The following is a 22,151-nucleotide window of genomic DNA, read 5'->3' as shown; positions in this document are numbered from 1 at the left end:
ATCTTTCTTCCCAACCTTCACCCTTCCTAGTACCACAACCCAGCCTGCAAACTAGAGGGAAACTGCAGTGCTGCTGTGGGGCCACATCTCTGCAGCCACACACTGTCAACCCCATGATGCTTCCAAACACCATCCAGGCTCTTCAGTAGCTGTGTCCTGAATTAATTATTTTTCTCTCTGACTTCAAAACTGAAAATCCCATTTCATGTGAACTGGTTTAATTTCAGTGGAGGGGAGGAAGAAGTAACTGCAAGTGATGAGCAGATGAGCACAGGGAAATCCATGTGCTGCCTCAGTTCTCTACATGAGGCTGCAAGGATGGTGCATTTTCTAGGACCAACCTTGCTGAGCCCAAGTGTTCACAGTAAGAATTCTAAAACCACGTTATCTTCATCAATGAGGAATTCAGTGTTCTAAGCAAAAAATACCATCTGCTTTTGAACACATAAAAATAAACACAATTAACACTCCCTTCTAAAAAATAACTGTTAAAGCATGGAAGTGAATTTGCAAAGTCAAAATCCACACTCAGCAGATGAAGTACTGAGATTTCAAATAGCATTATCTGGCCCCTGCACACCAATTACCAACACATCTACTCACTGTAACTTTCACTGTCTACACTATTCCTTAAGTTTCTTATCTTGGTAGACCAGAACCTGCACAATTTCCTCTGGATTTAATTGGAGTACTGTGTGTTACAATTCCCAGAAAGGAAATATCTTGACAGATATATTTATATAAAATAGAAAGCTTTCCTTCAACAAAGTAATAAAGCCTATCTGACTTAAACTATTTTTCAAAATGTTGCTCTCTCTTCAATCAATTAACATACTTTCTTTTAAAGTCTTTTTGGATTGACTTGTACTCCGTTCTGGTCTCCATTTTTTGGGAAAAGCCTGCACTGGACATAACAGTCTTTTTCTTGAGATTATAATATTTTAATAACTAAAAATAAGTTCTTGCTGCCTGCCATATAACTCAGAGTGTTATCCTTGTGACAAATATTAAATCCAGTCAGTGCTACTCACTTATACATTAAAAGTATTTATGTTGGACATGATTACTGATCATTAGAAGTAGTTCAAAATATTAAACACTTAGTTTGCTTTCTCTTTTTTCTTCTTGGTTTGTTTGTTTATTTTTAAAGAAAAATAGGAACCACCTCCCTCTCTTTCCCAGTTCCTCACAGTTCAGCATTTCTGCAAACCATTACATTCTTAGAAAATGTCAGAAGCTATCATCACAACTTCCCTTATAAGAGACTTGGTCAGGACTAACACCTCAATAAAGTGAAATCTACCAGCCCATCTAGCAGTAATTCCTCTTTATTATTGTGGTAACAAATTTTATGGGGTTGTAGGTCTCATCCAGCAATGAAACTGAGAGCAGTGAATTAGGAGGCACAGATACTGTAGAAACATGACTCATTTCAAAACTGAGTATGCCTTTGATATTTAGGTAATCTTTTCACTGCCTCCAAAGCAAAACCTGTGAATTTCTCATGCTGCTGGAAAGAGGCTCCTTTCATTTGGGAATGAAAAGAAAGGATGTGATGAAGGATAAAGGCCAGGTTTTTTTAATGAAAAATGAGAGATGCTATTTACACTGCTCCCTGAAAAAAAAAAAAAAAATTGTAGAAAATTTATTTTAAAATAAAAACCCAGGTTATATAGTCCTTGAGTATGCAGATTTGGCTTCCCTAAAAACAGTAAAACCAGGTTATAATAATCAGCCTAAAAAGTCATCCTTTGCATCATAAAAACAAGTTGCTTCCACGTGGAAAGGTTTTAATGAAAAACAGAATTAAGTAGTGCTACAGAAACACAATGGTTTGAGTTTTTATCCTATGCAGAGAAGATAGTCAGTACTTTCTGCTGTTTACCTCAGCCTGGGGATTAGGGTAATATTGTAGCCTCAACACTTGAAACTAGTGCTTGAAAATAATGAATCCTCTGAATCAGCATATTCCTATAGAGTTGAGGGGCTGGTTATGAGTACACAGGTCCATCAAGACCTATGACCTGCTCCCTCAGAGACTCACAGGGACTGACAAGTAAGGAGGGTAAGACTGTCACATCTTCAAATGACATTTTGGAAGGTCTGGACAGGAAAAGTGGCAAAATGCTAAAGGATGCACAATGTTGAACAGGCTGGCTGGGATAATATTTTTTCTCCAAAATCATTTCCAAATGCCTTTTTTCACCTGATAAAATTGCAAAGCTAACTCCCCTGCCAGGTGTGTATCTGTTTGGTGGACCCTTGTGGCACAATAGGTGCCTCCCTCAGTACAGCTCTTCTCATCCTAAAGCAGACAGAAACTTTGGTGTAAGTTGCTCTGTTAGATGATGCCAGCAAGTCAGCTTTGGTGAGGTGGGAGCTGTTTGCAAGCCAGGGTCTCTGCTCAATTTATAAAATCTCCTGGGTGTGAGAGGGGAGATGGCATGGCTGCTGCTTCCTCTTTTGCCCAGTTTTAGAGTACAGACAAAAACACTGACACTTTTCCCTATTACTTGCTTGCAGTGAAGAAGAATTTACTTCCCCTGCTGGCTCCACATAGCCTTCCTTTGCTCCCTAGCAGTAATGGTCACACGGCACAAATATCATACAGCACTGTGCAAATACCTCCACTGGCTAGTGAGAAGTAAGAGTGGCCAGTGCAGCTCCACATCAGCCCCATGGCATCCAGGCAGCCCAGGGTTTACTTTAACTGAGGTGAATAGCATGGGAGTCTGTGCTTACAGCTAAACACACATTTCAGAGACGTGATTTACCAGTGCTTAAAATAGCATAATCCACTGGCCAACACAAGCTTGAATTCACAGAGCCAAAAAATCTAATTATAGAGGAAGGGACACATAATGTTAACAGGAACATTGTAAATTAATTTTAAGACACATATTTTCTTTTCTTAAAAACACATTTGCATATTGGTTTTATAGCAAGTATTTGGAAACAAAAGCTGTGTAAAAAAGGAACAGATATTTTAGCCCGGTAATGTTTCCTGTTTGAAGAGAATGAAATCCTTTCCACATCACATGAGGCATTTCAGGATTGCCATTAACTTTCTCCTTGCAAAGATTCCTGACACAAGCACCATGCCCAGATAGAATGTGTTTTTTGCTACCTCATGATGCAGGGAAACCAAATGCAGTTAAAAACTGCTTAGATTTTTAAAAACCCATGAGATTTGGTCTCAACACCATAAGTAGAACAGTCATAAATCTTGTTTTAAGAGATAGCAGCAGCAATACAAATAGTTTTTTTGTGCTGGGTAAGTAGTTTCTAGACAGAATTAGTCTGCAAGAGAATAGCTGGAGTGGAGAAGAAAGTTCTTTTTCCACAAATAAAAGGTAGGTTTTTTTCCCATGGCTTATTCTCTTGTTCCCATATCCAGTTAATATGTGTTTCCAAGTATGGGTGCACCATTGGTCAAGGCTGGGCCGATTTTAAATGGTGGTAATGCCTCTGTTATAACAGGTTTAAGAAGAAATCAAAACAAAAGTTGCTGTGCAGTTGCAACTGTGGCCAGAGAAGAGCAGAGTGGAAACACGTGAGAAGAACAACTCTGCAGACACCAAGGTCAGTGCAGAAGAAGGGACAGGAGGTGCTCCAGGCACTGGAGCCCACATTCTCTGCAGCCCATGGTGCAGCCCATGGTGAAGCAGCTGTGCCTGTGCAGGGCCACAGGGATGCAGAGATCCACCTGCACCCCGTGGAGGAGCCCCACATTGAGGCAGGCAGATACCTTGGAGGAGGTTGTGATCCTGTGGGAGGCGTTGCTGCCAGGCTGGAGCAGCTTGTCCTTGGAGGACTGCACGCCATGGAAGAGTGACCCATGCTGCAGCAGTTTTGGGAGGACTGTTGCCTGCGGGATGGATCCCACTGCAGCAGTAGGGAGGGAGCTGTTGCTGATGAGATGGAGCCATGCCGGAGAAGCTCTCAGTGAACTGTCTCCCATGGGAGGGACCCTGCGGTGCAGCCGGGGAAGGACTCCTCTCCCTGAGCAGCAGGAGTAGCCATGGGTGATGGACTGACCATAACACCCATTCCCTGTCTCCTTGTGCCAGCTGGGCAGGAGGTACATCTCACAAGGTGGGAGGGGTGGCAGAAGGTGTTTTTTAAGGACTTATTTTTACTTATCTTTATCCTGCACTGATTTGTTAGTTGTAAGTTCACTTCATATCTCTAAGTTGTTCCTGCTTTGCCCGTGATGGTATTTGCTGAGGGATCTCTCCCAGTCCTTATCTCAACCCATGAACTATTTGCTGGATTTTCTCTCCTCTGTCCAGCTGCAGAGGGGAGTGAGTAAGCAGTTCATGGGTGGGCCTTTCAACAGTGGTATGTTTAATTGTTTAACCCTCTGTTTAACACTGATATATTATTTCCTCCTGAGAAAGAAAGGAATTCTTTAGCCTAGAAAAAGATGATTCTGGAGCAATAAAAGTAAGCTGCCATATGGCAGGAAAGCCAGTCATAACTGTATGACCCTTGTGCTCAGGTCTCAGGTGGGAGACATAACCCTGGAAAACACAATGTCCCACTGTGCCAGCCAGGAAATAATTCACTAGCCAGGGAGGCATTTCACACCTCTCCAGGACACCACATGGCATGGCCCTACCAGGAGCTCAGTGCCACTTGCAATAGGGATGAAACCCAGTAAGGGACATTTTATCCTCCAGCATTTTGTACCTACACATAACATCCTATGATTATTATATCTTCAGGGTGCTCTTCACTTACAGCATCAGATTTCAAATCTCACTGCAGGATGGGGTGTAATTCCAACATGAATGCCACATGAATGTGGCAAAACTTACTTATTTGCAGAAGGGAGTTTATAAACAAGTTAGGGTGTTCTTGATCTGATTTATGCTGGGACATCCCAGACACCCCAGGCAGAAGTAAACTAGGATGAACATATATTTTCACTCTGCAAGTAGTGTCAAAATTTCACAGGGGCATGAAAATCCACACATTTCTATATAATAAATGCAAAATTCTTTCCTCTATCTGAAATAATTTAAAGGATGGGTGTGCTCCCATCCTTCCTTACCATTTGATGGAGTTGATAGTGTTGCTGAATTGCTGATGATTTAGGCATAAAAAAGCATTATAATTTTGCATTTCTTCCCTCCAGTAATCTTTCAAAACACTGCTCTGTGTTAAGAAATAAAGTTAGTGGTATTTACAGACTAGTTTATTGGCACAACAGCAAGAAACTAATTTAGATTATATTAGGCTAGGTTAGGTTAGGCTAAGGTAGGTTAGGTTGCGCTAGGCTGGGCTGGGCTGGGCTGACTGAGGGTAAGGGCAAATACAGTGGAAGTATTTGGGTATAAAAACTTCTTTCTCGGGAAGTGCAGTGCTGTTCCTGCTGAGTACTACATACGGTGACGTCGTGGGGTGGGGTAAGAGGAAAGAGGAGGGGTGATCTCCTAACAAACAGCTGTTGCAGCTGCAGAAAGGAAAAAGGAGAAAGCTCTGGAGCAGCAGCAGCAATCCGACCCCTGCAACAGGTAATGCTTCTTGAGTGAAGGTGACACAGACTGCTCAAATGCAAAAAGGAGAGGGGAAAAAACAGTGGGTGGCATGTGGGAGAAAAGTACAGCAGCTGTACTCAGCAGCTCTCTTCTTTCTTAACTACAGGGCTTGCAGCTTGTCATGGGTAGGAAGGGGAAGACACAGAAGTTCAGACCAACATGACTTAATGTGACTTAGAAGGAAACTATGTCAGCAGAGGGAATTTTCTAGCAGATCCTGCCTACTGAGGGGAAAAAAAAAAAAAAAAAAAAAAAAAAAAAGGAACATTGCTCTCTGGTTTCAGCGTGGGGGCTGGTTCCTCATGTGTGGTTAGCCAGCACAGGCACACAGAGCACAGGAGTCCCGAGGGGCAGTAAAGTGCTCTGTGCATGCAGCCCTGGGTGGCACAACCCTGAGAGCAACCTGAGTGTGGCCTTCGTCCTGTCACCCTGCAAGGGACACACAGATGGGGCAAGGGCTGACCTGATCTGGGCGCCTCTGCTGCGCTGTCATCTCAGCTCATGGGGGAGCATGGTCCTGACCACCCTTCAGACTAAGGGCACCTACCTCCATGCTTGCCTTGGATGATAGTTACCAAAGAGACACACTGAAGGTCTTTCTGATAAAAATAATAAAATGCAACAGTTACACTTTGTGAAAATTCTGCCCAAGGAAGTATATCAGGCTTTGCAACTAAAATGATAAAATCTTTGCTGTGTGTGCTAGTTCTGACATTTCTTATATTTCATCTAGTTTTCTGGGTTTTGAGCCCACAGAGAAAGCAGATAAGCTTTCTGCTAAGCAAGGTTGATATTACATATGATAAATGCATCCCTAACATTTCAATGTATTTGGCATAATAAACAGTAAATATTACTAAAAATATTTGTAAAAAATAAATAGTAACTTGCCATAGTGAATAAGGTGAAACTGACAATTAAAACAGCAGACAGCAAGTGCAGCCTTCTGGGTCTATGTCTCCTGCAAGAACTATGTTTGTTTCTTTCTCCTGTCATCAATGCAGGCAGAGTACTGAAATGTGCTGTGACCACCCTTCCCCCCGCATTTCTTTCAAGTGAAAGAAACTTGGACGTTTAAAACAAATCACACTAAAGGGAGAGATGTGGCAGCAGGTCAGGCACCAGGGTGGCAAAGTGAGTTTTGGGAGACTAGCCAGCAATCTGAGGCTCAGGGACTGAATCAGTATCTGATGGATTGTCTGTGTATTGTTTGCAACAGGGCTGCAGAAGCAGGTTCTGGAAGTGAAATGTGGAGTCATCCCTGCTGTGGACCGATGGGAGCAGGAGATCTAAATAAAGACCTCTTCTGCCCTTCACATTTCACATAGAAGCAGATGCCTGAGTTTTGTGTTGTGACACAGAGCTGTTGGGACAGGGAACTAGGGAAATAGATTATCTTAGGCCCGCTTTTGTTTCTGTAGGTAAAGAGGTCAGCCTTTGGATGGAGAAGGACCTTGGTGAAAAGCTACATTTCAGCTTCCTTTTATCACACTGAAATCACCTTTCAGTCTCTTCAGATTTCTTTGCTTCTGTGAAAAGCTTTTGTTTGGTCTTAAGTACTTGTTGGGCAGAGATTAACAGAGTAGGCTGAAAAAGTGTGATGCAGTCTCAGATCAGGGTTGTTTCTTCACAGTGCAGAGTTTCAGCAGGGGAGGGAACTGTGCCACTCACAGCTCCGGGGCCAGGATCTGTCTGCCATGTAACACCGGCATGCTGCTCGGCACACGTCTCTACACTCCTTGGGAATATGGGGCCCTCCATTAATGTAACAGTCTGTACATACTGCAGCCGTCACTGGTATATTTTAAAGATTATGTGTTCTAATGTGCAACAGCTGCCACACTGCCAAAACACTAATGTGAGGCTGTGTTTACAAATGCTACTCCCTGTTTAGTCAAGATTAAGTACCCTAAGAACTGCAAAAACAACAGTTTTCTAGCCAGCCAATACAGGAAGAGTTTGGAAAATACAACCAAATCACTGAAAGACAGGCTCTGAGGATGACAGAACATCTAGCAAACTGAACTTCAGAAGAGAGAAGGCATATGCTCAGCTTGCACCCAGTATGATGCATACACAGCAGTATCAGACCAAAAGAGTGGTGGAGCTGCTGACTGGAAAGCCTCAAGATTTTAATGTCTGTTCCTGTAACTTCCATACACTAATATCTATCCATCCAGTAACCAGGTTGTTTCTTAACACAGAACAATGTTCTTAATTTATTGTCTTTTTATAATATGTAGATTCCCAACTTCTTCTTGCCACAAGATGGAACAAAGTGTCATTCAGTAATAAAACAGATGGAATTTGGTTTAAATCTTAATTGATTTCACTGGACTTTAGTTCAATTCAGCTGTATCCTACTTTTTCTAAAAGAAAGGTATCTATGGAATAGATTCCTTTGTTTTGGGTCCTTTTATGTCTTATTTTTACAGTATTAATGGACAATGATGTCTTTTGGGAAATATTTTATTCCCACAAATCTTTTTGTGCTTACAAAAGTGATGCTGTGAATAGTTGTCATCCTACATAACTGGAAGAGAGGAAGACAAGTGCTTTTATGACCTCCCTGCAATTTATCTGCAATAAAAATTTAGAAGATGAGTTTATCTAGATCAACTTAAATAAGTAACATAAGTAACACAAGTATTGTTAATTATGGTCCAATGCTAGGAATGAAGGATAGGCATTCATCAAATTTAGATATTTCTGAACAGAGAAATTTATTCCATTTGTTAATGTACAGATACAAATGAAATTAAATTTTTTGGCAGAGACATACCACAAGAACATACAGGATCAAGGCACAACTTGAAGAGAATACTACTTACTAGAGCAGGAAATGAATAGGTCCAACACAAGAGATAAATTCTAGTACAAAATTAACAAGTTAATTTCCTAAAAAGTAGTCTTATAGCCAGAGGACAAGTAAATCTCTCCTTTTCAAAAGAGACCAGAAGAAATGCATTTATAGGAAATTAGGTCTATCCAGAGTTCATGACGTCTTGCAAAAAGTCAGATTGTCCATGAAAATTAGGTTAGAATATCTGAAAAATTAGTCTTCTCCCACAGGAGAAGATTTTATTTATTAAATGCAATTTGGATCCAGAAGTTAATGGAGTATCTTTGTTTAGATACTTCTTCCTCTGGAGGCACAAATTTCACTTTATGGCCACTGATTACCCTAATGATTGGTGGGAACTCTGAAATTTTTCTGGGCATATCCTAAGTGTAGCAATAAAGGGAGCCTTTAATCCATTAGACAGAGTTCTGTTCTGGGACCTCTGTTCTGTTTATATTTCATGGAACCAAAGAATTATTTGGGTTGGAAGGGACATTGATAATTGTTAAGTTCCATTCAGCTTCCTCTAGTTCCAACACCCCTACCATGGGCAGGTACACCTTCCACTAGTCCAGGTTGCTCAGAATGCCATCCTTCTTGTGGCCTTGAACACTTCCAGGAATGGGGCATCCACAGATTCTCTGGGGAACCTGTGCCAGTGCCTCACCACCTTCAAAGTAAAGAATCTTTCCTTAATGTCTAATCTTACCCTGCCCTCTTTCAGTCTAAAGCCATTCTCCCTTATCCTATCACTACATGCTCTTGTAAAAAGTCTCCATCTTGTTAAGTTTGCTTTAGGTACTGAAGGCCACAATTAGGTCATCCTGAAACCTTCTCCAGCCTGGACAGTCCCAGTGCTCTCAGCCTTTCCTCAAAGGAGAAGTGCTCCATCCCTCTGATCATCTTATTCACTTGTGCTCTGACCCTCCTCTGGACTCTCTCTCACAGTTCCATGTCCTTCCTGTGCTGTGACCCAGAGGTGATGCAGCCCTGCAGTGGGGTCTCAGCAGAGCAGAGCAGAGGGGCAGAATCCCCTCCCTGGCCCTGCTGCCCACACTGCTCTGGATGCAGCCCAGGACACGTTTGGCTCTCTGAGCTGTGAGTGCCATGGCTGGGTCATGTCCAGGCTCTCACCCACAGCAGCCCCAAGCCCTTCTTGTCAGGGCTGCTCTCAATTTCAGCTCTTTTCCTTTGCTTTATTAACATGTCCAAAGAGGGTGCAAATTCTTACAATGTTGTTTTAAGTCATATAGTTTATTATTTTCACTTTCCACAGCTTTACCATGAGCATGTACCTGTTTGTGTATGACTTAATGCAATTCTGTGGACATTCTTGGATATTTACAAATATGATCATCAGGTTCATGACATTTGGGAAAGGTAAGGCTCCTTCTCTATTTTCCTTGGACATTTTAAGCGGCAATGACAGATGCACAGAAATATCAAATTAGAGATAAAAGTTAAGAGTCTGAACATGTGTATGTCCAATACCAGGGACTAATTCAATCAGAAAGGCACTCCATTAAAAAGGCTGAACAAATTACTTGTGCCTGTCTTCTACTCTTTTCAGACTGGGAATGAAGCTCTTGTTTTACTAATAAACTTTAATATTCAGTGGCATACTAGTAACATTTGAATTAGATATAAACCTAAATTACTAGGTCCAGTCACAATTGCAAATATTAATCTTACTGAAGCTACCGGGAGAGAGTATCTTTGTGGTTATTATATATGACTCTCTATCTCCAAAAACATTACAATATATTTCTGTTGCCTGGGGCTAAGACACAAAAATAGAAAAGTAGTGACTGAAAATTTAACATTATTTATAATGGTGGACGGTTTTAGGCATATAAAATGATTGCTTTCTGGACTGCTTGTTTTCAGCAGTGCAGATACAGGCAGGAACTCAACATCTTGTAGTGTTTAGAAATTCTTCATGCATTTCCTCAACATTTTCTCCCATTTAGAAATACCCTAAAGCAGTATCTCTAAACCAACACATCCCGCACAGCGTTTGCCCATGCTTTAAGTATAGGGAATTTAATTATTTTCTCAGCTTCCTGCCTCTGTGTCAGAACCACACACACAGAGCAGACTGCCTCCTCCACTCCTTGAAGCTTTTCTTCTGTTACCCAGAAGTTTGGTACTGTGTGGACTTTATTTCTTGTCATTTCCAGTGATGATAGCATAAAAGCAAACCCAGCAGTTGCTCCAGACCTTTAACTGTATAACCATCCTCTAATCTTCCTCTTAATTTTGTCTTTAGATTCACTGGCTGACACATTTCACTCCATAGGACTGGTGATGCGCCTTTGCCAGTTGTTATCTGTCCTGGAGATCCTACACATCCTCATCGGCATTGACAAAAGCCGTCTCCTCCCCAGGTTTTTGCAGGTAAGTTCGTTCTCAAAGCTCTCCTTTCGTGACCAACACACATCAGCCATGGCTGCCCCTGGGGACAAGCCCAGGCTGAACTACTCTGAATGTACCCTTCCTCAGGCAGCCTGGTTTCCTGGTAATTTCCCAACTGCAGGAATTGGTTCCTCAGAACTGGGCTGGTTGGGAAAGAACTCTCCTGTCAACTTTTTTCTTTTTGAGTGAAACTGAATAGTGAGTACCCCATGCTTGGTCCCCAGCATGGACCCAGAAAAGGTCTGGATGAGTGGCCACCAGCAGAAGTGGATCAGTGGCCAGCTGCAGTAATCAAACCAAGCCAGGGGGGCTTGGTCCTTCTAAACTTCTCCCTACATAACCTCCCAGCATCCCTGTAGTCCCCCTAAGTTATCTTCCCCTCCTTCCAGAGTTGATGCACTCTCTTCTTTTTCCCTGACTTCCAGTAAGTTCTCTGTTTAACCAAGTTGGTCTTTTCCCCTAGTAGTTGTCATATGTTCAGCTGAAGGCAGAAAACCGGCCAAAACATCATATACTATAGCAGAAAGAAAGATGATACTCTGACAATTTCTTTGCCATGCTATTTTTTTTATTTTGGGTGCTAATATCAGGTTTTGTTATTTTTTTCTTAATACATTGGAAAAAAAGAAAATGGTTACTTGAATTTACCTTCAAACCTTTTCAATCTATAGTATTTGAGTAATGGTGAAACTCGTATTTCTCTCAGCAGTCAGAAGACCAAGAGTAGTTATGTTTTTAGTTTTCTGGATAGCCCATTTTTATCAAATGACGTATTCATGGGTGAAGATGTTCCTCTTTTCAAGTCTTCATTAACTGTCTAAATTGACTAATACGGATCTCTATTCTTTACACTGCTCCCTAAGTATCAAATCCATAAAAATGTAAAGAACTGCTTTTCCTTGCCTAAATCCACAGGCTTTGATGCTAATCTATGGGAGAAAGAAGACTCCTATCTAGTATGACCTGTAACAAATCTCACATGTCTTGGAATGAAGAGCACCCTGCTCTTAGTCATTAAAGTAGGCCTTGTCCTGACAGAGTTTACACATTCCCCAGCCCTGACATAGTCTGTTTCTTTCCTAGCCAGACTTACACAAGGCAGAAATCAGGGAGGCCTGCACAAACACTATTATGTTTTGCCACAAATGACATTAGTATGAAAGGGATATTCTGAGCAAGAAAACCGTGACCTTTCTTGGACAGTGCAGTTTGTGCAGTGCTCTCCTGGAAAATATGGAGAGGCAGCTCAGGGAACCATATGGCACTGTGACTCTCAGTGTTCACCTCACACCAAATATAGTTTTGGTTCCTTACTTGGTTCTTTCCCCAACTGCACTCTCACTGTGAACTTTCTTCCTTGTTAGCAGCAGCCTCATGCTGTCCAAACAAGATATATAAGCTCTTTGGTGGAGACTCTGCTGTCCTGTGGGTTGCCCGCTTTTGAGAGTGTTGGTTAAGCATCTGTGTGCTACCACTACTCCCACATGCCTTGTCACATTTTCTTCACTGCCTCTTAGGAAGGAAAAAAAGGTATATTTTCCACAGTGAACTAGGGAAGAGATGTTGGTTAAGAAATGTTTACCTTGCTGCAGCTTACTAGACTGCTGTACAGGCAGGGCACTGACAAAGGTACAAGAATTTGAGAGGGGCTGCTTGGTTCTCTGCTCCCATCACCTATTCCAACGCAGAGCTTAAAACCCCTGTGTGCATCCCTCATTAACAGGCATGCATGTCCACATTGAAGTTCACCTGGGGTGATAGCCAGAGTGTGAGAACAGCTGGCTCAGGCAATGTCAGAGAAGCACATGGGTGGAGGCAAATGAATCCTTGAGTGAAAGATTTCTGCCTATTGCATTTGTCATTATTTAGTAGCATTTAAGAAAAACAGTTTGAGTTACATGAAAAAACAAATTCAGAGGAGTCTTCTGGAAAAACTCCTTGAGGGACAAAGTCTCAAGCCACCAAGCACCTGAGAAAAGCAATGTAGGTCAAGGCCAACTCACATCCTGAAAGAAAGATGAGTCCTGTGTGATGGATGTGCTGGGGTAAAGTGAGGGAGGGGATGGTCATAAAGCTGATGCAAAGGCTATTTACACCTTAAATAATTGGAGGAGGGCAGGAGAACATGTCACATGTCATTGTCACCAGCAAAACAGAAGGTAATGAAATGTGTTAGTCTGGCAAAGGAGCAAAGGCTGAAAGGACTTGTACCACAGCAAGGAGAGAGAAAAGGTCTAAGAAAAGACTGATGTTTTTGTGAAACAAAGAGTAGTCCTTCATCCTGTGTGAACAGATTGGATTTACCAAACCAAAAGCAATGTACTATGGCTTTGTGATAAAAACCTGATTTTTTAACTTAAATATTTAGTGGCACTTTTCTCACTTTCATTGTTGTTTTGGTTTGGTTTTTTTTGTTTGTTTTTGTTTTTTGTTAATATACACTAAATTTAAGAACTATGTAAGCATTTCAGGTACTGAGTACAAAATTGCACAGTCATGGTTATTAAAAAATGAAAGTGAATGTGCTATTTTCTCTAGCCAAATTTGCTCTGTTTCGCTTACTTGATTAATAAACTCAGTCTGCCTTGCAGAAACTTTTATTGTCCTACAGAACCTGCTGTATCCCATGAGAGATCAGTGTCAGAAAAGGAAGGTAATTCCAATTTGATTTTAAAGAAGGAATGAAAACTGAAAATGTTATATTTATGCTTCATGATATGTCAGCACATACTTCCTTTTTATGAATGTGAAAACATAGAACTTGTAGTTTTGTGCTTTTTTTTTTTTTATTCAGAGCATGAGTATACCTACAGAGAATATCATGTCTTCATTCATGAAAGGACAGATGATCCATACAGGAAATGATCCATAGCTGAGCAGAGCACATGTATTTTATTTACATGTGTATATGTGTGTGTATTTATAAATGCACATGAATCCATGAATATATGCATACAGATGTGTGTACATATATCAACACAATATCAAAACATACTACTCTTCTCCAAGAAGCACCCTGCCTCTTCACTTGCAGAAAATGTCCCCAGCCTTTGACTAATCTCTGCATTTACCTTCGATTTGTGTGGGTTACCTAAAGCTAGGAGTGCTATGAAAGGAAAGAGAATAAAGGCAAGAAGGCAGGTGACCTGCTGATTTATGCAGAGAAAGAGGTAGGATGCCACTGCCTGTCCTCATGGGGGTATCAAAATCGTCCTGAGCAGCCAGCTCTGTGTCCTGCCCCACAGATGTGCTCCAGGCCAAGGCCACGTCCTTCCAGTCTCAGTGTCTGGTGGCTGCTTTGTGCAGCCCATTGCTTGCCAGATGAGACTGCAGTCTAACAGGAACAAATACCTCAAGATGACCAGTTTGTGCCATGTCCAATTTCATGTTCTTGCAGGTGCTTAACATACTTTATAGTTCGATTACTGAGTTCCTTCATGTGTAATTACCAAAGTTGCATGTCTCCATTGCTCCCCTTCCCCAGTATGACTCTCTGATTGAGGCAGTCTGCTGAACCCCAGGTAGGGGGTTCTAACTGCCTCATATTTCTCCTTGTATCCTGGGGAGAGAAGAAAATCCACAGCTTCTTCCACTTCTAGATTATAAGGCTGAATTTTGGGTCTCTGTAGTCATTCCGTCACTGGCCAGCACACATCCATTTGAAACTGGAGTTTCAAACTGGAGTTTGAAATGGTAACTACCCTTCTACTGCTTGTCCTTTCTCTCACTGAAATGGGATTGGATCTCAGTCATTTACCCCATGCTGTTTTCTAGCTCATTTCCTCCTAGCCATTTTTGGAAAAGTGAGTGATCATTTGGAAATTCTTCCAGCTCTAACATCTAAGAACATGTCCATTTTTTCACTATCATGATGAAGTCGTGGTCTCTAGGACCTGTGGCAATTCCCTGAAATAGCTCTTGCATTAAAAATAATGCAGAACTCCCTCTCCGCATCTTAAGTCTGATTTTAGAGTCAGTAAAAAAATACCCACACCACCGATGCTGCATTCTTTATTACTCTACATCTAACAATTTAAACTCAGGTCCTATCTTATCTGTTCTCTCCAGCACACAGTCCCACCCAGTGCTCACACACTTCTACCTTTGTTTTGATTTCCTTTTTGTGATGGTTGCCCTGTTGTGTTTCTTGTATCTCTGTTCTATCTGGTTTCAGATCTGCATTCAATACTTCCAGTTCCCCCATGTTTTCACCATGTTTCTCAGCATCAGTGTACAAACACAGGACATACTAGCTCTCACTTTCTGTTTCCTGACCCATCTATACAGAAGTCTGCCAACATCTGACCTTTTGTAAAATCAGTTCCTCAGTTAGGGACCTATGGGATCAGCAGCACAAGGTAATGGTCATAGGATGGTGAGAAGCAGGAAAACCATTTTTAGCTGTTGTGGCCCCTCAGTGCTTTCCAAGATGAGGAACCAGATCCCAGGGGGACAGACATCCTCTCTTTCTGTATGAAAAATTGCTCTGACGTAATTTTGCTGAATAGTGAAGGCTGCTTTATCTGACAGATGTGGTTTGTGAAACAAGAGAGTTTGTGGCCAGAATGGTCCATGCAGGACCCTGTAAATATTACATAGCAAAACTACCACACAAACTTGCCAACAGGCAGAATTCTTACTTTGGTTAAGGTAGGAGTCTGGGGAAATCAATTAAGAATAAATTCAACACTTAAAAAAACAACCTTGGTAATCCACTTTAATTTTGTAACTTTTAACTGATTTGACATCACAACTTGTGAAATCATTACAACTAATGTACCTTTGGAAGACATGGCATTGGGTTAAAAAATCCAACCTAATGAAGATATATCAATTCATACCAACTGCTTAGGTGCATATTTTCTACTTCAACACTTTCAAATAGAGTGTAAATCAGAGCGAATTGTTACTGTTCTGGGACAGCTTGACAACTCTTGGAGTACTGATTAATTTACTCTACAGGGCAGGACATGGATACTGTTAGGAAAGTTTTCAGGAAAGCTGCAAAAAGATGCACTTTAAAAAAAATTCTTGAGTTTTAATATTACCAAAGTATTTATTTTAAGCTGGAGACACTGCCTGTTTAATCCACATTATCTTTTAATTTGTGGGTTGGATAAAGTTCAACTACTAGAAAAATGCTAGGACATAAATACTATGGCAATTATTCACATAAGTGACAAGCTTAAACCCACTTCCCGTAACCAAGAATAAGATGGAAAGAAAGATAAGGAATTCTACTTTTCCTCCTTCTTTCTGCAAATCTTACATGAAAGAGATTCCTTGGGACACAGATTTCCAAGATATGAGGAGCAGATCTGGGAGTACTTTCTGGCATATGACCCCCCTCAAGAAGGGTCCTCTGTATCCTACAGCCTCCCACACAGCCACAAGCAAGGAAGCTTATCCCTGCCAGCATTCCAGGTAGTCAGGTGCAGCAAGAGTAGTCCTTGCTTCCACAACCTCCCTGGGCTCACCCATAGGTTTCCTTGGCTACAAACACAAGTCATCCCAGCTGGCAAGCCAACTTCCACACGTACCATAACAGCTCTTTGATGCTACAGCCAGCAGTGTCCACTGCTCTTTGCTGAAGGACTTTGAACAAAAGCAGGCCATGAAACAAAATATTCACTGCTGATGTTGTGTAAAAAAAACTGTATCCACTTGTGGCCTCCATTTTTCCCAAAACACCACAGAAATAGGTTAGAGAAGATGCCAACTGAATTCAAAGTTTTCTTTTCTTTTCAGATCACTGAGAGAATAATTATTTTATTTGTCGTGATCAACAGTCAGGAAGAAGTTCAAGGGAAATATGTCGTCTGTGTTTTATTTTTCCTTTGGAATTTATTAGATGTGGTCAGGTAAGGAGTCAACATCAAAACCAGGAGGGGAAAATGGGTTATTCTTGCCAGCTGAACTCTAACCCCATTGTGCAGCAGGCTCATTTAATTGTTTGAAAATTGGCAAAGCATATTATCAATTTTTAAATAAAAGCTTGAACTTTTTAAGTTACCTAATAATTTTTACAAAAATCCGCATGGTTAAGAGGCAGAGTAACTTACAGATGTATGATAGAGTAATGCATTAGCAGACTGCATTAACATTTGTAGTTCAAAAGCTTTGATGTTTTTAATGAAAATTTAAAAGCAATCATAACTACCTTCTGGAGAACAGCAATTCCTGAAGTCTTGCTGGTTGTCATTACCATCCTGTTGCTTTATTATTGTTTTTTTTTAATCCACTTTGATCCAAGATTGACAGCACAGTAAGGCAGCACCAGCAGAACTTGCAAAGGCAGAAAGACTGTTCTTGGTTAATTGCATTGTGCTTTCCAAAAAGCCAAGAGCTCCAGCTGCAGGAGACTGAGAGTTTTGGTGTAGTAGGGTATATATCATGCCACAAGAACATCACGTACTTCTCATATGTAATGTAAGCCTCTATGCACCTCAGTTTGTAGACTTAAAGCATGTACATACATAATTAAGAAGCATTTTAAGAAGACACAGCTCTCACAGCAACCCATGTATTGCAGCAAAACTTTTTTTCCTGATAAAATGCCTTTCTGCTAATTTAAATATATTGCCTAGGGCACTGACTGAATAATATGTTTTTTGGCAGCAAAAGAAACATATTATAAAAGAGATCTGAAACAGGAAAGTGTCAGAGAGAATTAATAAAGATTTTAAGTCAGTTTCAGAGTATTTTGAAATACCTTTTAATAGGCTGCTGCTTGTAATAATTATTTTGATTATATTCCATCCCATTTTTTTCTTGAAGTTTGTAAAAAATGGGATGGAATTATAATCAAAAGTTTGTAAAACTTAAAGAAGTTTGTAAAACAGTAGAACCTAATCTGAAATGAAAGGGTTCAGTGCAACTGGAGAAATGCCAGCAGTAGAAACAATATTGGCTATGAAGTCAGTGCATAATAGCACCATTGATGCATCATTATTTTCTACCCTTACTAAAGAACACCACGGTAACAGCAGCTGGTGGTGGTCTATAGTAGTAAATTACCAATTCAAATAAACCATAGTACAACTCATACAAATTTAGAATTCTTACCTGATTTATCTTACAGCATCCATGACATGTCCTAGTATCTCAAAGAAGTATTCAAGCCTAGAAGTGGTTAAGGATCTCTCCCATCCCTAAGTCAACTACTCTTGAAGTATTACAAGTTTTTCCACATAAACTTTCAGGGACATAAATTTCTCTGAAGGACTATTTATTATTTATTTTATTATGCATTATGGCTGGTGATACACTGAGAGCAAGTTCTGATCTTTCCTGCTTATACCATAACAGCCCATGGAATTATATAGAGAGGGAGTAGCTGCTTCCTTTTTGTATTGTGTTGAGATTCAGCCTTAAGGGCAACAATAATAAAAAATGGAGACAATCCTGACGTTGCAAAGGGCAACCTTGAGAGACAATGGGCCATTTTTAATGGTCTACTCTTCTACAGTCCAGGTATGATGCAAAATTAATGCAAAATTAATCAAATTAACCAATAAAAAGGGAATAAAAAGGTGTGTTTAATGCTAGTTTTATCTGTCAGAAAGTCTTTGGTAATAGATGAACATCTCTAGCAAGCCCAAAGTGCAGAAAGTCTTTCAGCTGACCAAAAATGCAATCAGACCTGTTTCTGTAGTGTTTGGAGAGCTGCTGTATCACTTTAATATCAAACCAAGATCAGGTCACCTTTGGAGACTGAAGTACTAATCATTCTGGGCTCCCAATAAGCAGCAGTAGCAGCCACAGTAAAAATAAAATGCTACAGTACACTGGTGAACAACTGCTTTTTTTGGACCAACTACCCCTGCTGAGGTCCAGGAGAGGGACAGATGTACTACAGGTTATGTACCTGCAACTGACTTCTTGTTTAACCTTCTTCAGCAGTAATTCAGTTAGCTCAGCAGTCATAAATCAGGATTGTCTCAGTCCCAAGCAACAGTGATATTCTGCCTGTCCTTCTCAGTTGAAACTCCCCCATCTGAAAACCATTTTCTGATGCACCAGTATGAAATTTTGTTTGTTTCTGATACAGCTTTTTGTCTGGAGGGCTTTATTGCTGTCTGCCTATTCTATGGTAGCACCACAGGTAACTCTTTGGGGAAAATGAACCATCTACTTTCAGGCATTGGAGTCTGAACAAAAACTGTTGCTGGCTCGGAAATTTACTTAGACAGCTCCAAACTCTTCTGCAATTCCTTTGAACTTTTCCAATAGTGTATCTTTATTCTAAAGACATCATAATTTCCTCTGAACCTATCTGCTTTCCTCTTTTTGCAGGTACACTTACAATATGTTGGCAAGGATGGGTATATACTACCTACCACTAACGTGGCTCAATTTCTCACTGTGCATCGTGCTTTATCCCCTTTCAGTTCTGGCTAAAGGTAAGGAGTTGGGAAAGGTATCAGCCACTTGCTTCCTTAATATAAAATGTGATCACTTCAATTGCCGTTTGTATTTAACTTAGTTCCTCATGTGTTGACAAGGCTGTCATAAATGTTCATGTACTTCATATTAACCTCTATGTCACCTCTGTCTCCCTTTTCTGTTATTTTTACTTTAATAGAGACTATCTAGCGTTTGGGGTTGTGTATCTGGTAGGTTTTATGGTTTTCTGTTTGCTTGGTGTTAAATTTTTCAAAATCTGGGAGAATGTTTTTTTTTTCCTAAGTAAAGCAGAAAGATAGACTCATAAAAGACATATGGATTCCTCCCTTCCACACTGAGTATACTAGACAGCAAGTTCCAAAGCTTCTCCCCAACTGAGGCTGACCATAGCAGGTTATCATATTTACACTGAGAACACTGCCCACTGGGAACACACTGAAAGTACTTGTTTTTGACAGAACTTGTTAGTGAATATTATATATGTATTAATTCTAGTATTTAAAGCAATTAGCACTCCAAACCTACAAAACTAAACTCAAGGAGAAAACATACATATGTATATGAATGCATATATATATATATATATATATATATATATATATATACACATATATATATGTATATAAAAACCTATATATATATATAAACATATATATATAGGTTTATAAAATATAAAAGGTAACTGACTTGCTCATTGAGCTCTTTGATGATCTTCTGCTTCCTTTAGACTAAGAATTTACAATGTTTTTACAGGATTTGCAATTTGTGTATCACTGCCTTATTTTGAATCCTTTGGCACATACTCCATCAAGCTACCATTTCCATTCACCTTTTCAATCTACTTCCCCTATGTTCTAAAAATGTACCTGCTAGTGCTCTTTGCAGGTAAGTATCTCATCTTCCAGAAAACTGGGTCTCAACACAACTGGGATGCCCTTGTAACAAAAAATCAAATCTGTGCCGGGCCTTTTACAAACTCTAACTCTCTCTAACTACATCTCCTGCAGACCACTGCAGGAAAGTGCATCACTACCTGTTTTGATTCCCAATATCTTTTAAATACAAATAGTTAAATATACAAGATACACCATGCATATGGTGCATAAAATCACAAACCTACAGAAGTTTTTTTCAGTGATGCTAGCCTTGCAGCTATTTAGTGAGACTTGCTTTTTTTTTTTTTTTTTTTTTTTTTTTTTTTTTTTTTTAATCAATTCCCATTTGATCATATGCTGGTACTGTGTAAGTGTTCCTCACTCATAACTCCTAGCTGGGATGAAAAATTATATCTAAATTAAGACTTTTACAGCATGATTTTTTAAAGGGATGAAAAAACAGGGCCACTCCAAAACTTGCATGTAAACAGATCCCTTCTCCTTCTCATCAAAACATTTTGGAAAAATTTCAACTTAATTTAGTTGCATCACACAGAAGTCTTTGTTCTTTCATTGGCTTTAACGTGAATTTGAAGGATCTCATCTTTATGATGGAGTATTCTGTTCCTAAGTGCATGGAAGGAACTTTGCAACTTTGTCAGATGAAGGCTCTTACAGTTCCTTCTAAATTAACTGTAGACCATTTGAATTCTAGTCCTTTGTTCTTACACTGTTTTGTATTTTGATTCAGGTATGTGCTTTATCATCCGGAACCTCTTCTCTGAGAGAATGGCACACCTAGGGACAGACAACATCAAAAATAAAAGAAGCTAACTTGATATTTTGTTTGGAAGAACAAAATATATTCCTAGGAGATTGCTGCACATCATAGTTAAAAACAAACTGGAAAAAGATTTCTCAATGCAAAGCTCCTCTTTGCATGAACATTATCTGGCTGTGTAGAATTTTCAGAAAAGGCAGATCTCTTGAGTGCACCTCAAAAATACAGCAGCTTTTGAAAACTTTTCAATGTTTTGACTTCAAGTGGGCAGAGTTTTTAAAATTAATGTTTTTTTCTAATATATGTTACAGAATTCTGAAAAAATTGAAATGTGTCACAACTCACAGCCACACCCTTATTTCAGTGTTAATTCTTATCTATAACTACAGATATTCTGTAATGGTATTACAGATATTCTGTAATATCATTTAATCTGTAAGATTACTTTATACTAGGCCAACATATATGTACCTCAGATATAAATGCTAAATTGACTGGAACTGTAATCTCTCAAGGAGCAGAAGTCAGAACCTTTGCAGCATAGAGACTAACATGATGATTAACCTAGGCGCTCACTAAGGATTCTTCAGTTATCGAAAGACCATTCCAGAAAATGCAGCTAAATCAGAAAGGCAACTGTTAAGGTACTCATCTACTATATATTCAAGGGGATGTTTAAGTGTCAGAAATAAACACTTCTGATAATGTGTTTGGCATGTCAGTCTCTTCCCCCACAATGATTTTCTTCCATGCTGAACAGCAGACAATTATGTGCAAAAGAAGTGTGATGTAGTCAGGTCAAATAATATGTTGTTCCTAAAAGGGAACTGAATCAAAAGCCATGTGCAAAATTCTAGGCATTTTACTCAATTGTATTGCTCCTTGTACTTCTCTACAATAAACTGCTAGAATGCAACTAGACATCAGCTTTTCAAAGGTTGGCAATGAGGAATATACACAGCAACCCAGTGGATTATACAGGCAAGAATAGCCAAATAATTCCTTAGAGACTGGCAGGAGCTTTTCTGATGCTTCATCTGTATTGATTATCACCTATGTTCAATTCAAGCATGTGGGGAAGAAAAGTGAGGCTATTTTTTTTTCTAGCTGACTGAACACTGTGGGAAGGGATTGTAGGAATACAATCGATTCCTAGATTGTAGGAATATGAGAGAAGGTAATATTTAAAGGGAAACTAAATACTATTTAAATATGAAGAGGATTTTGCCGGTATGACTTTTCAAACCATGCAGCTGAAGAGGTTATATAAGGGAACAGTGAAGCTAAAT

The 22,151-nt window shown here is 39.9% G+C and overlaps 1 protein-coding gene across 1 annotated transcript; it reads left to right on the top strand.

The window, feature by feature from the left end:
* The first annotated feature begins 5,469 nt into the window (after positions 1–5,469).
* HACD4 (3-hydroxyacyl-CoA dehydratase 4) lies at positions 5,470–20,915 on the top strand. Its single transcript, XM_077790316.1, has 7 exons — positions 5,470–5,519; positions 9,662–9,765; positions 10,655–10,782; positions 16,549–16,661; positions 19,096–19,202; positions 19,960–20,091; positions 20,833–20,915. Exons 2-7 carry the CDS (start codon positions 9,669–9,671, stop codon positions 20,913–20,915), a joined length of 660 nt encoding a protein of 219 aa, XP_077646442.1. The 5' UTR covers positions 5,470–5,519; positions 9,662–9,668.
* Positions 20,916–22,151: the final 1,236 nt, after the last annotated feature.

The sequence above is a fragment of the Lonchura striata genome, chromosome Z, assembly GCF_046129695.1.
Source record: "Lonchura striata isolate bLonStr1 chromosome Z, bLonStr1.mat, whole genome shotgun sequence".
NCBI lineage: Eukaryota > Metazoa > Chordata > Aves > Passeriformes > Estrildidae > Lonchura > Lonchura striata.
Note: the sequence above shows the minus strand (reverse complement) of the source record. Positions and strands in the feature narration are given on the sequence as shown.

Coding starts and splice junctions, on each gene's coding strand:
- HACD4 (XM_077790316.1), top strand. CDS start 9,669: ATGAGCATGTACCTGTTTGTGTATGACTTAATGCAATTCTGTGGACAT. Junction 16,662..19,095: donor AATTTATTAGATGTGGTCAG/GTAAGGAGTCAA, acceptor CTCTTTTTGCAG/GTACACTTACAATATGTTGG. Junction 20,092..20,832: donor CCTGCTAGTGCTCTTTGCAG/GTAAGTATCTCA, acceptor ATTTTGATTCAG/GTATGTGCTTTATCATCCGG.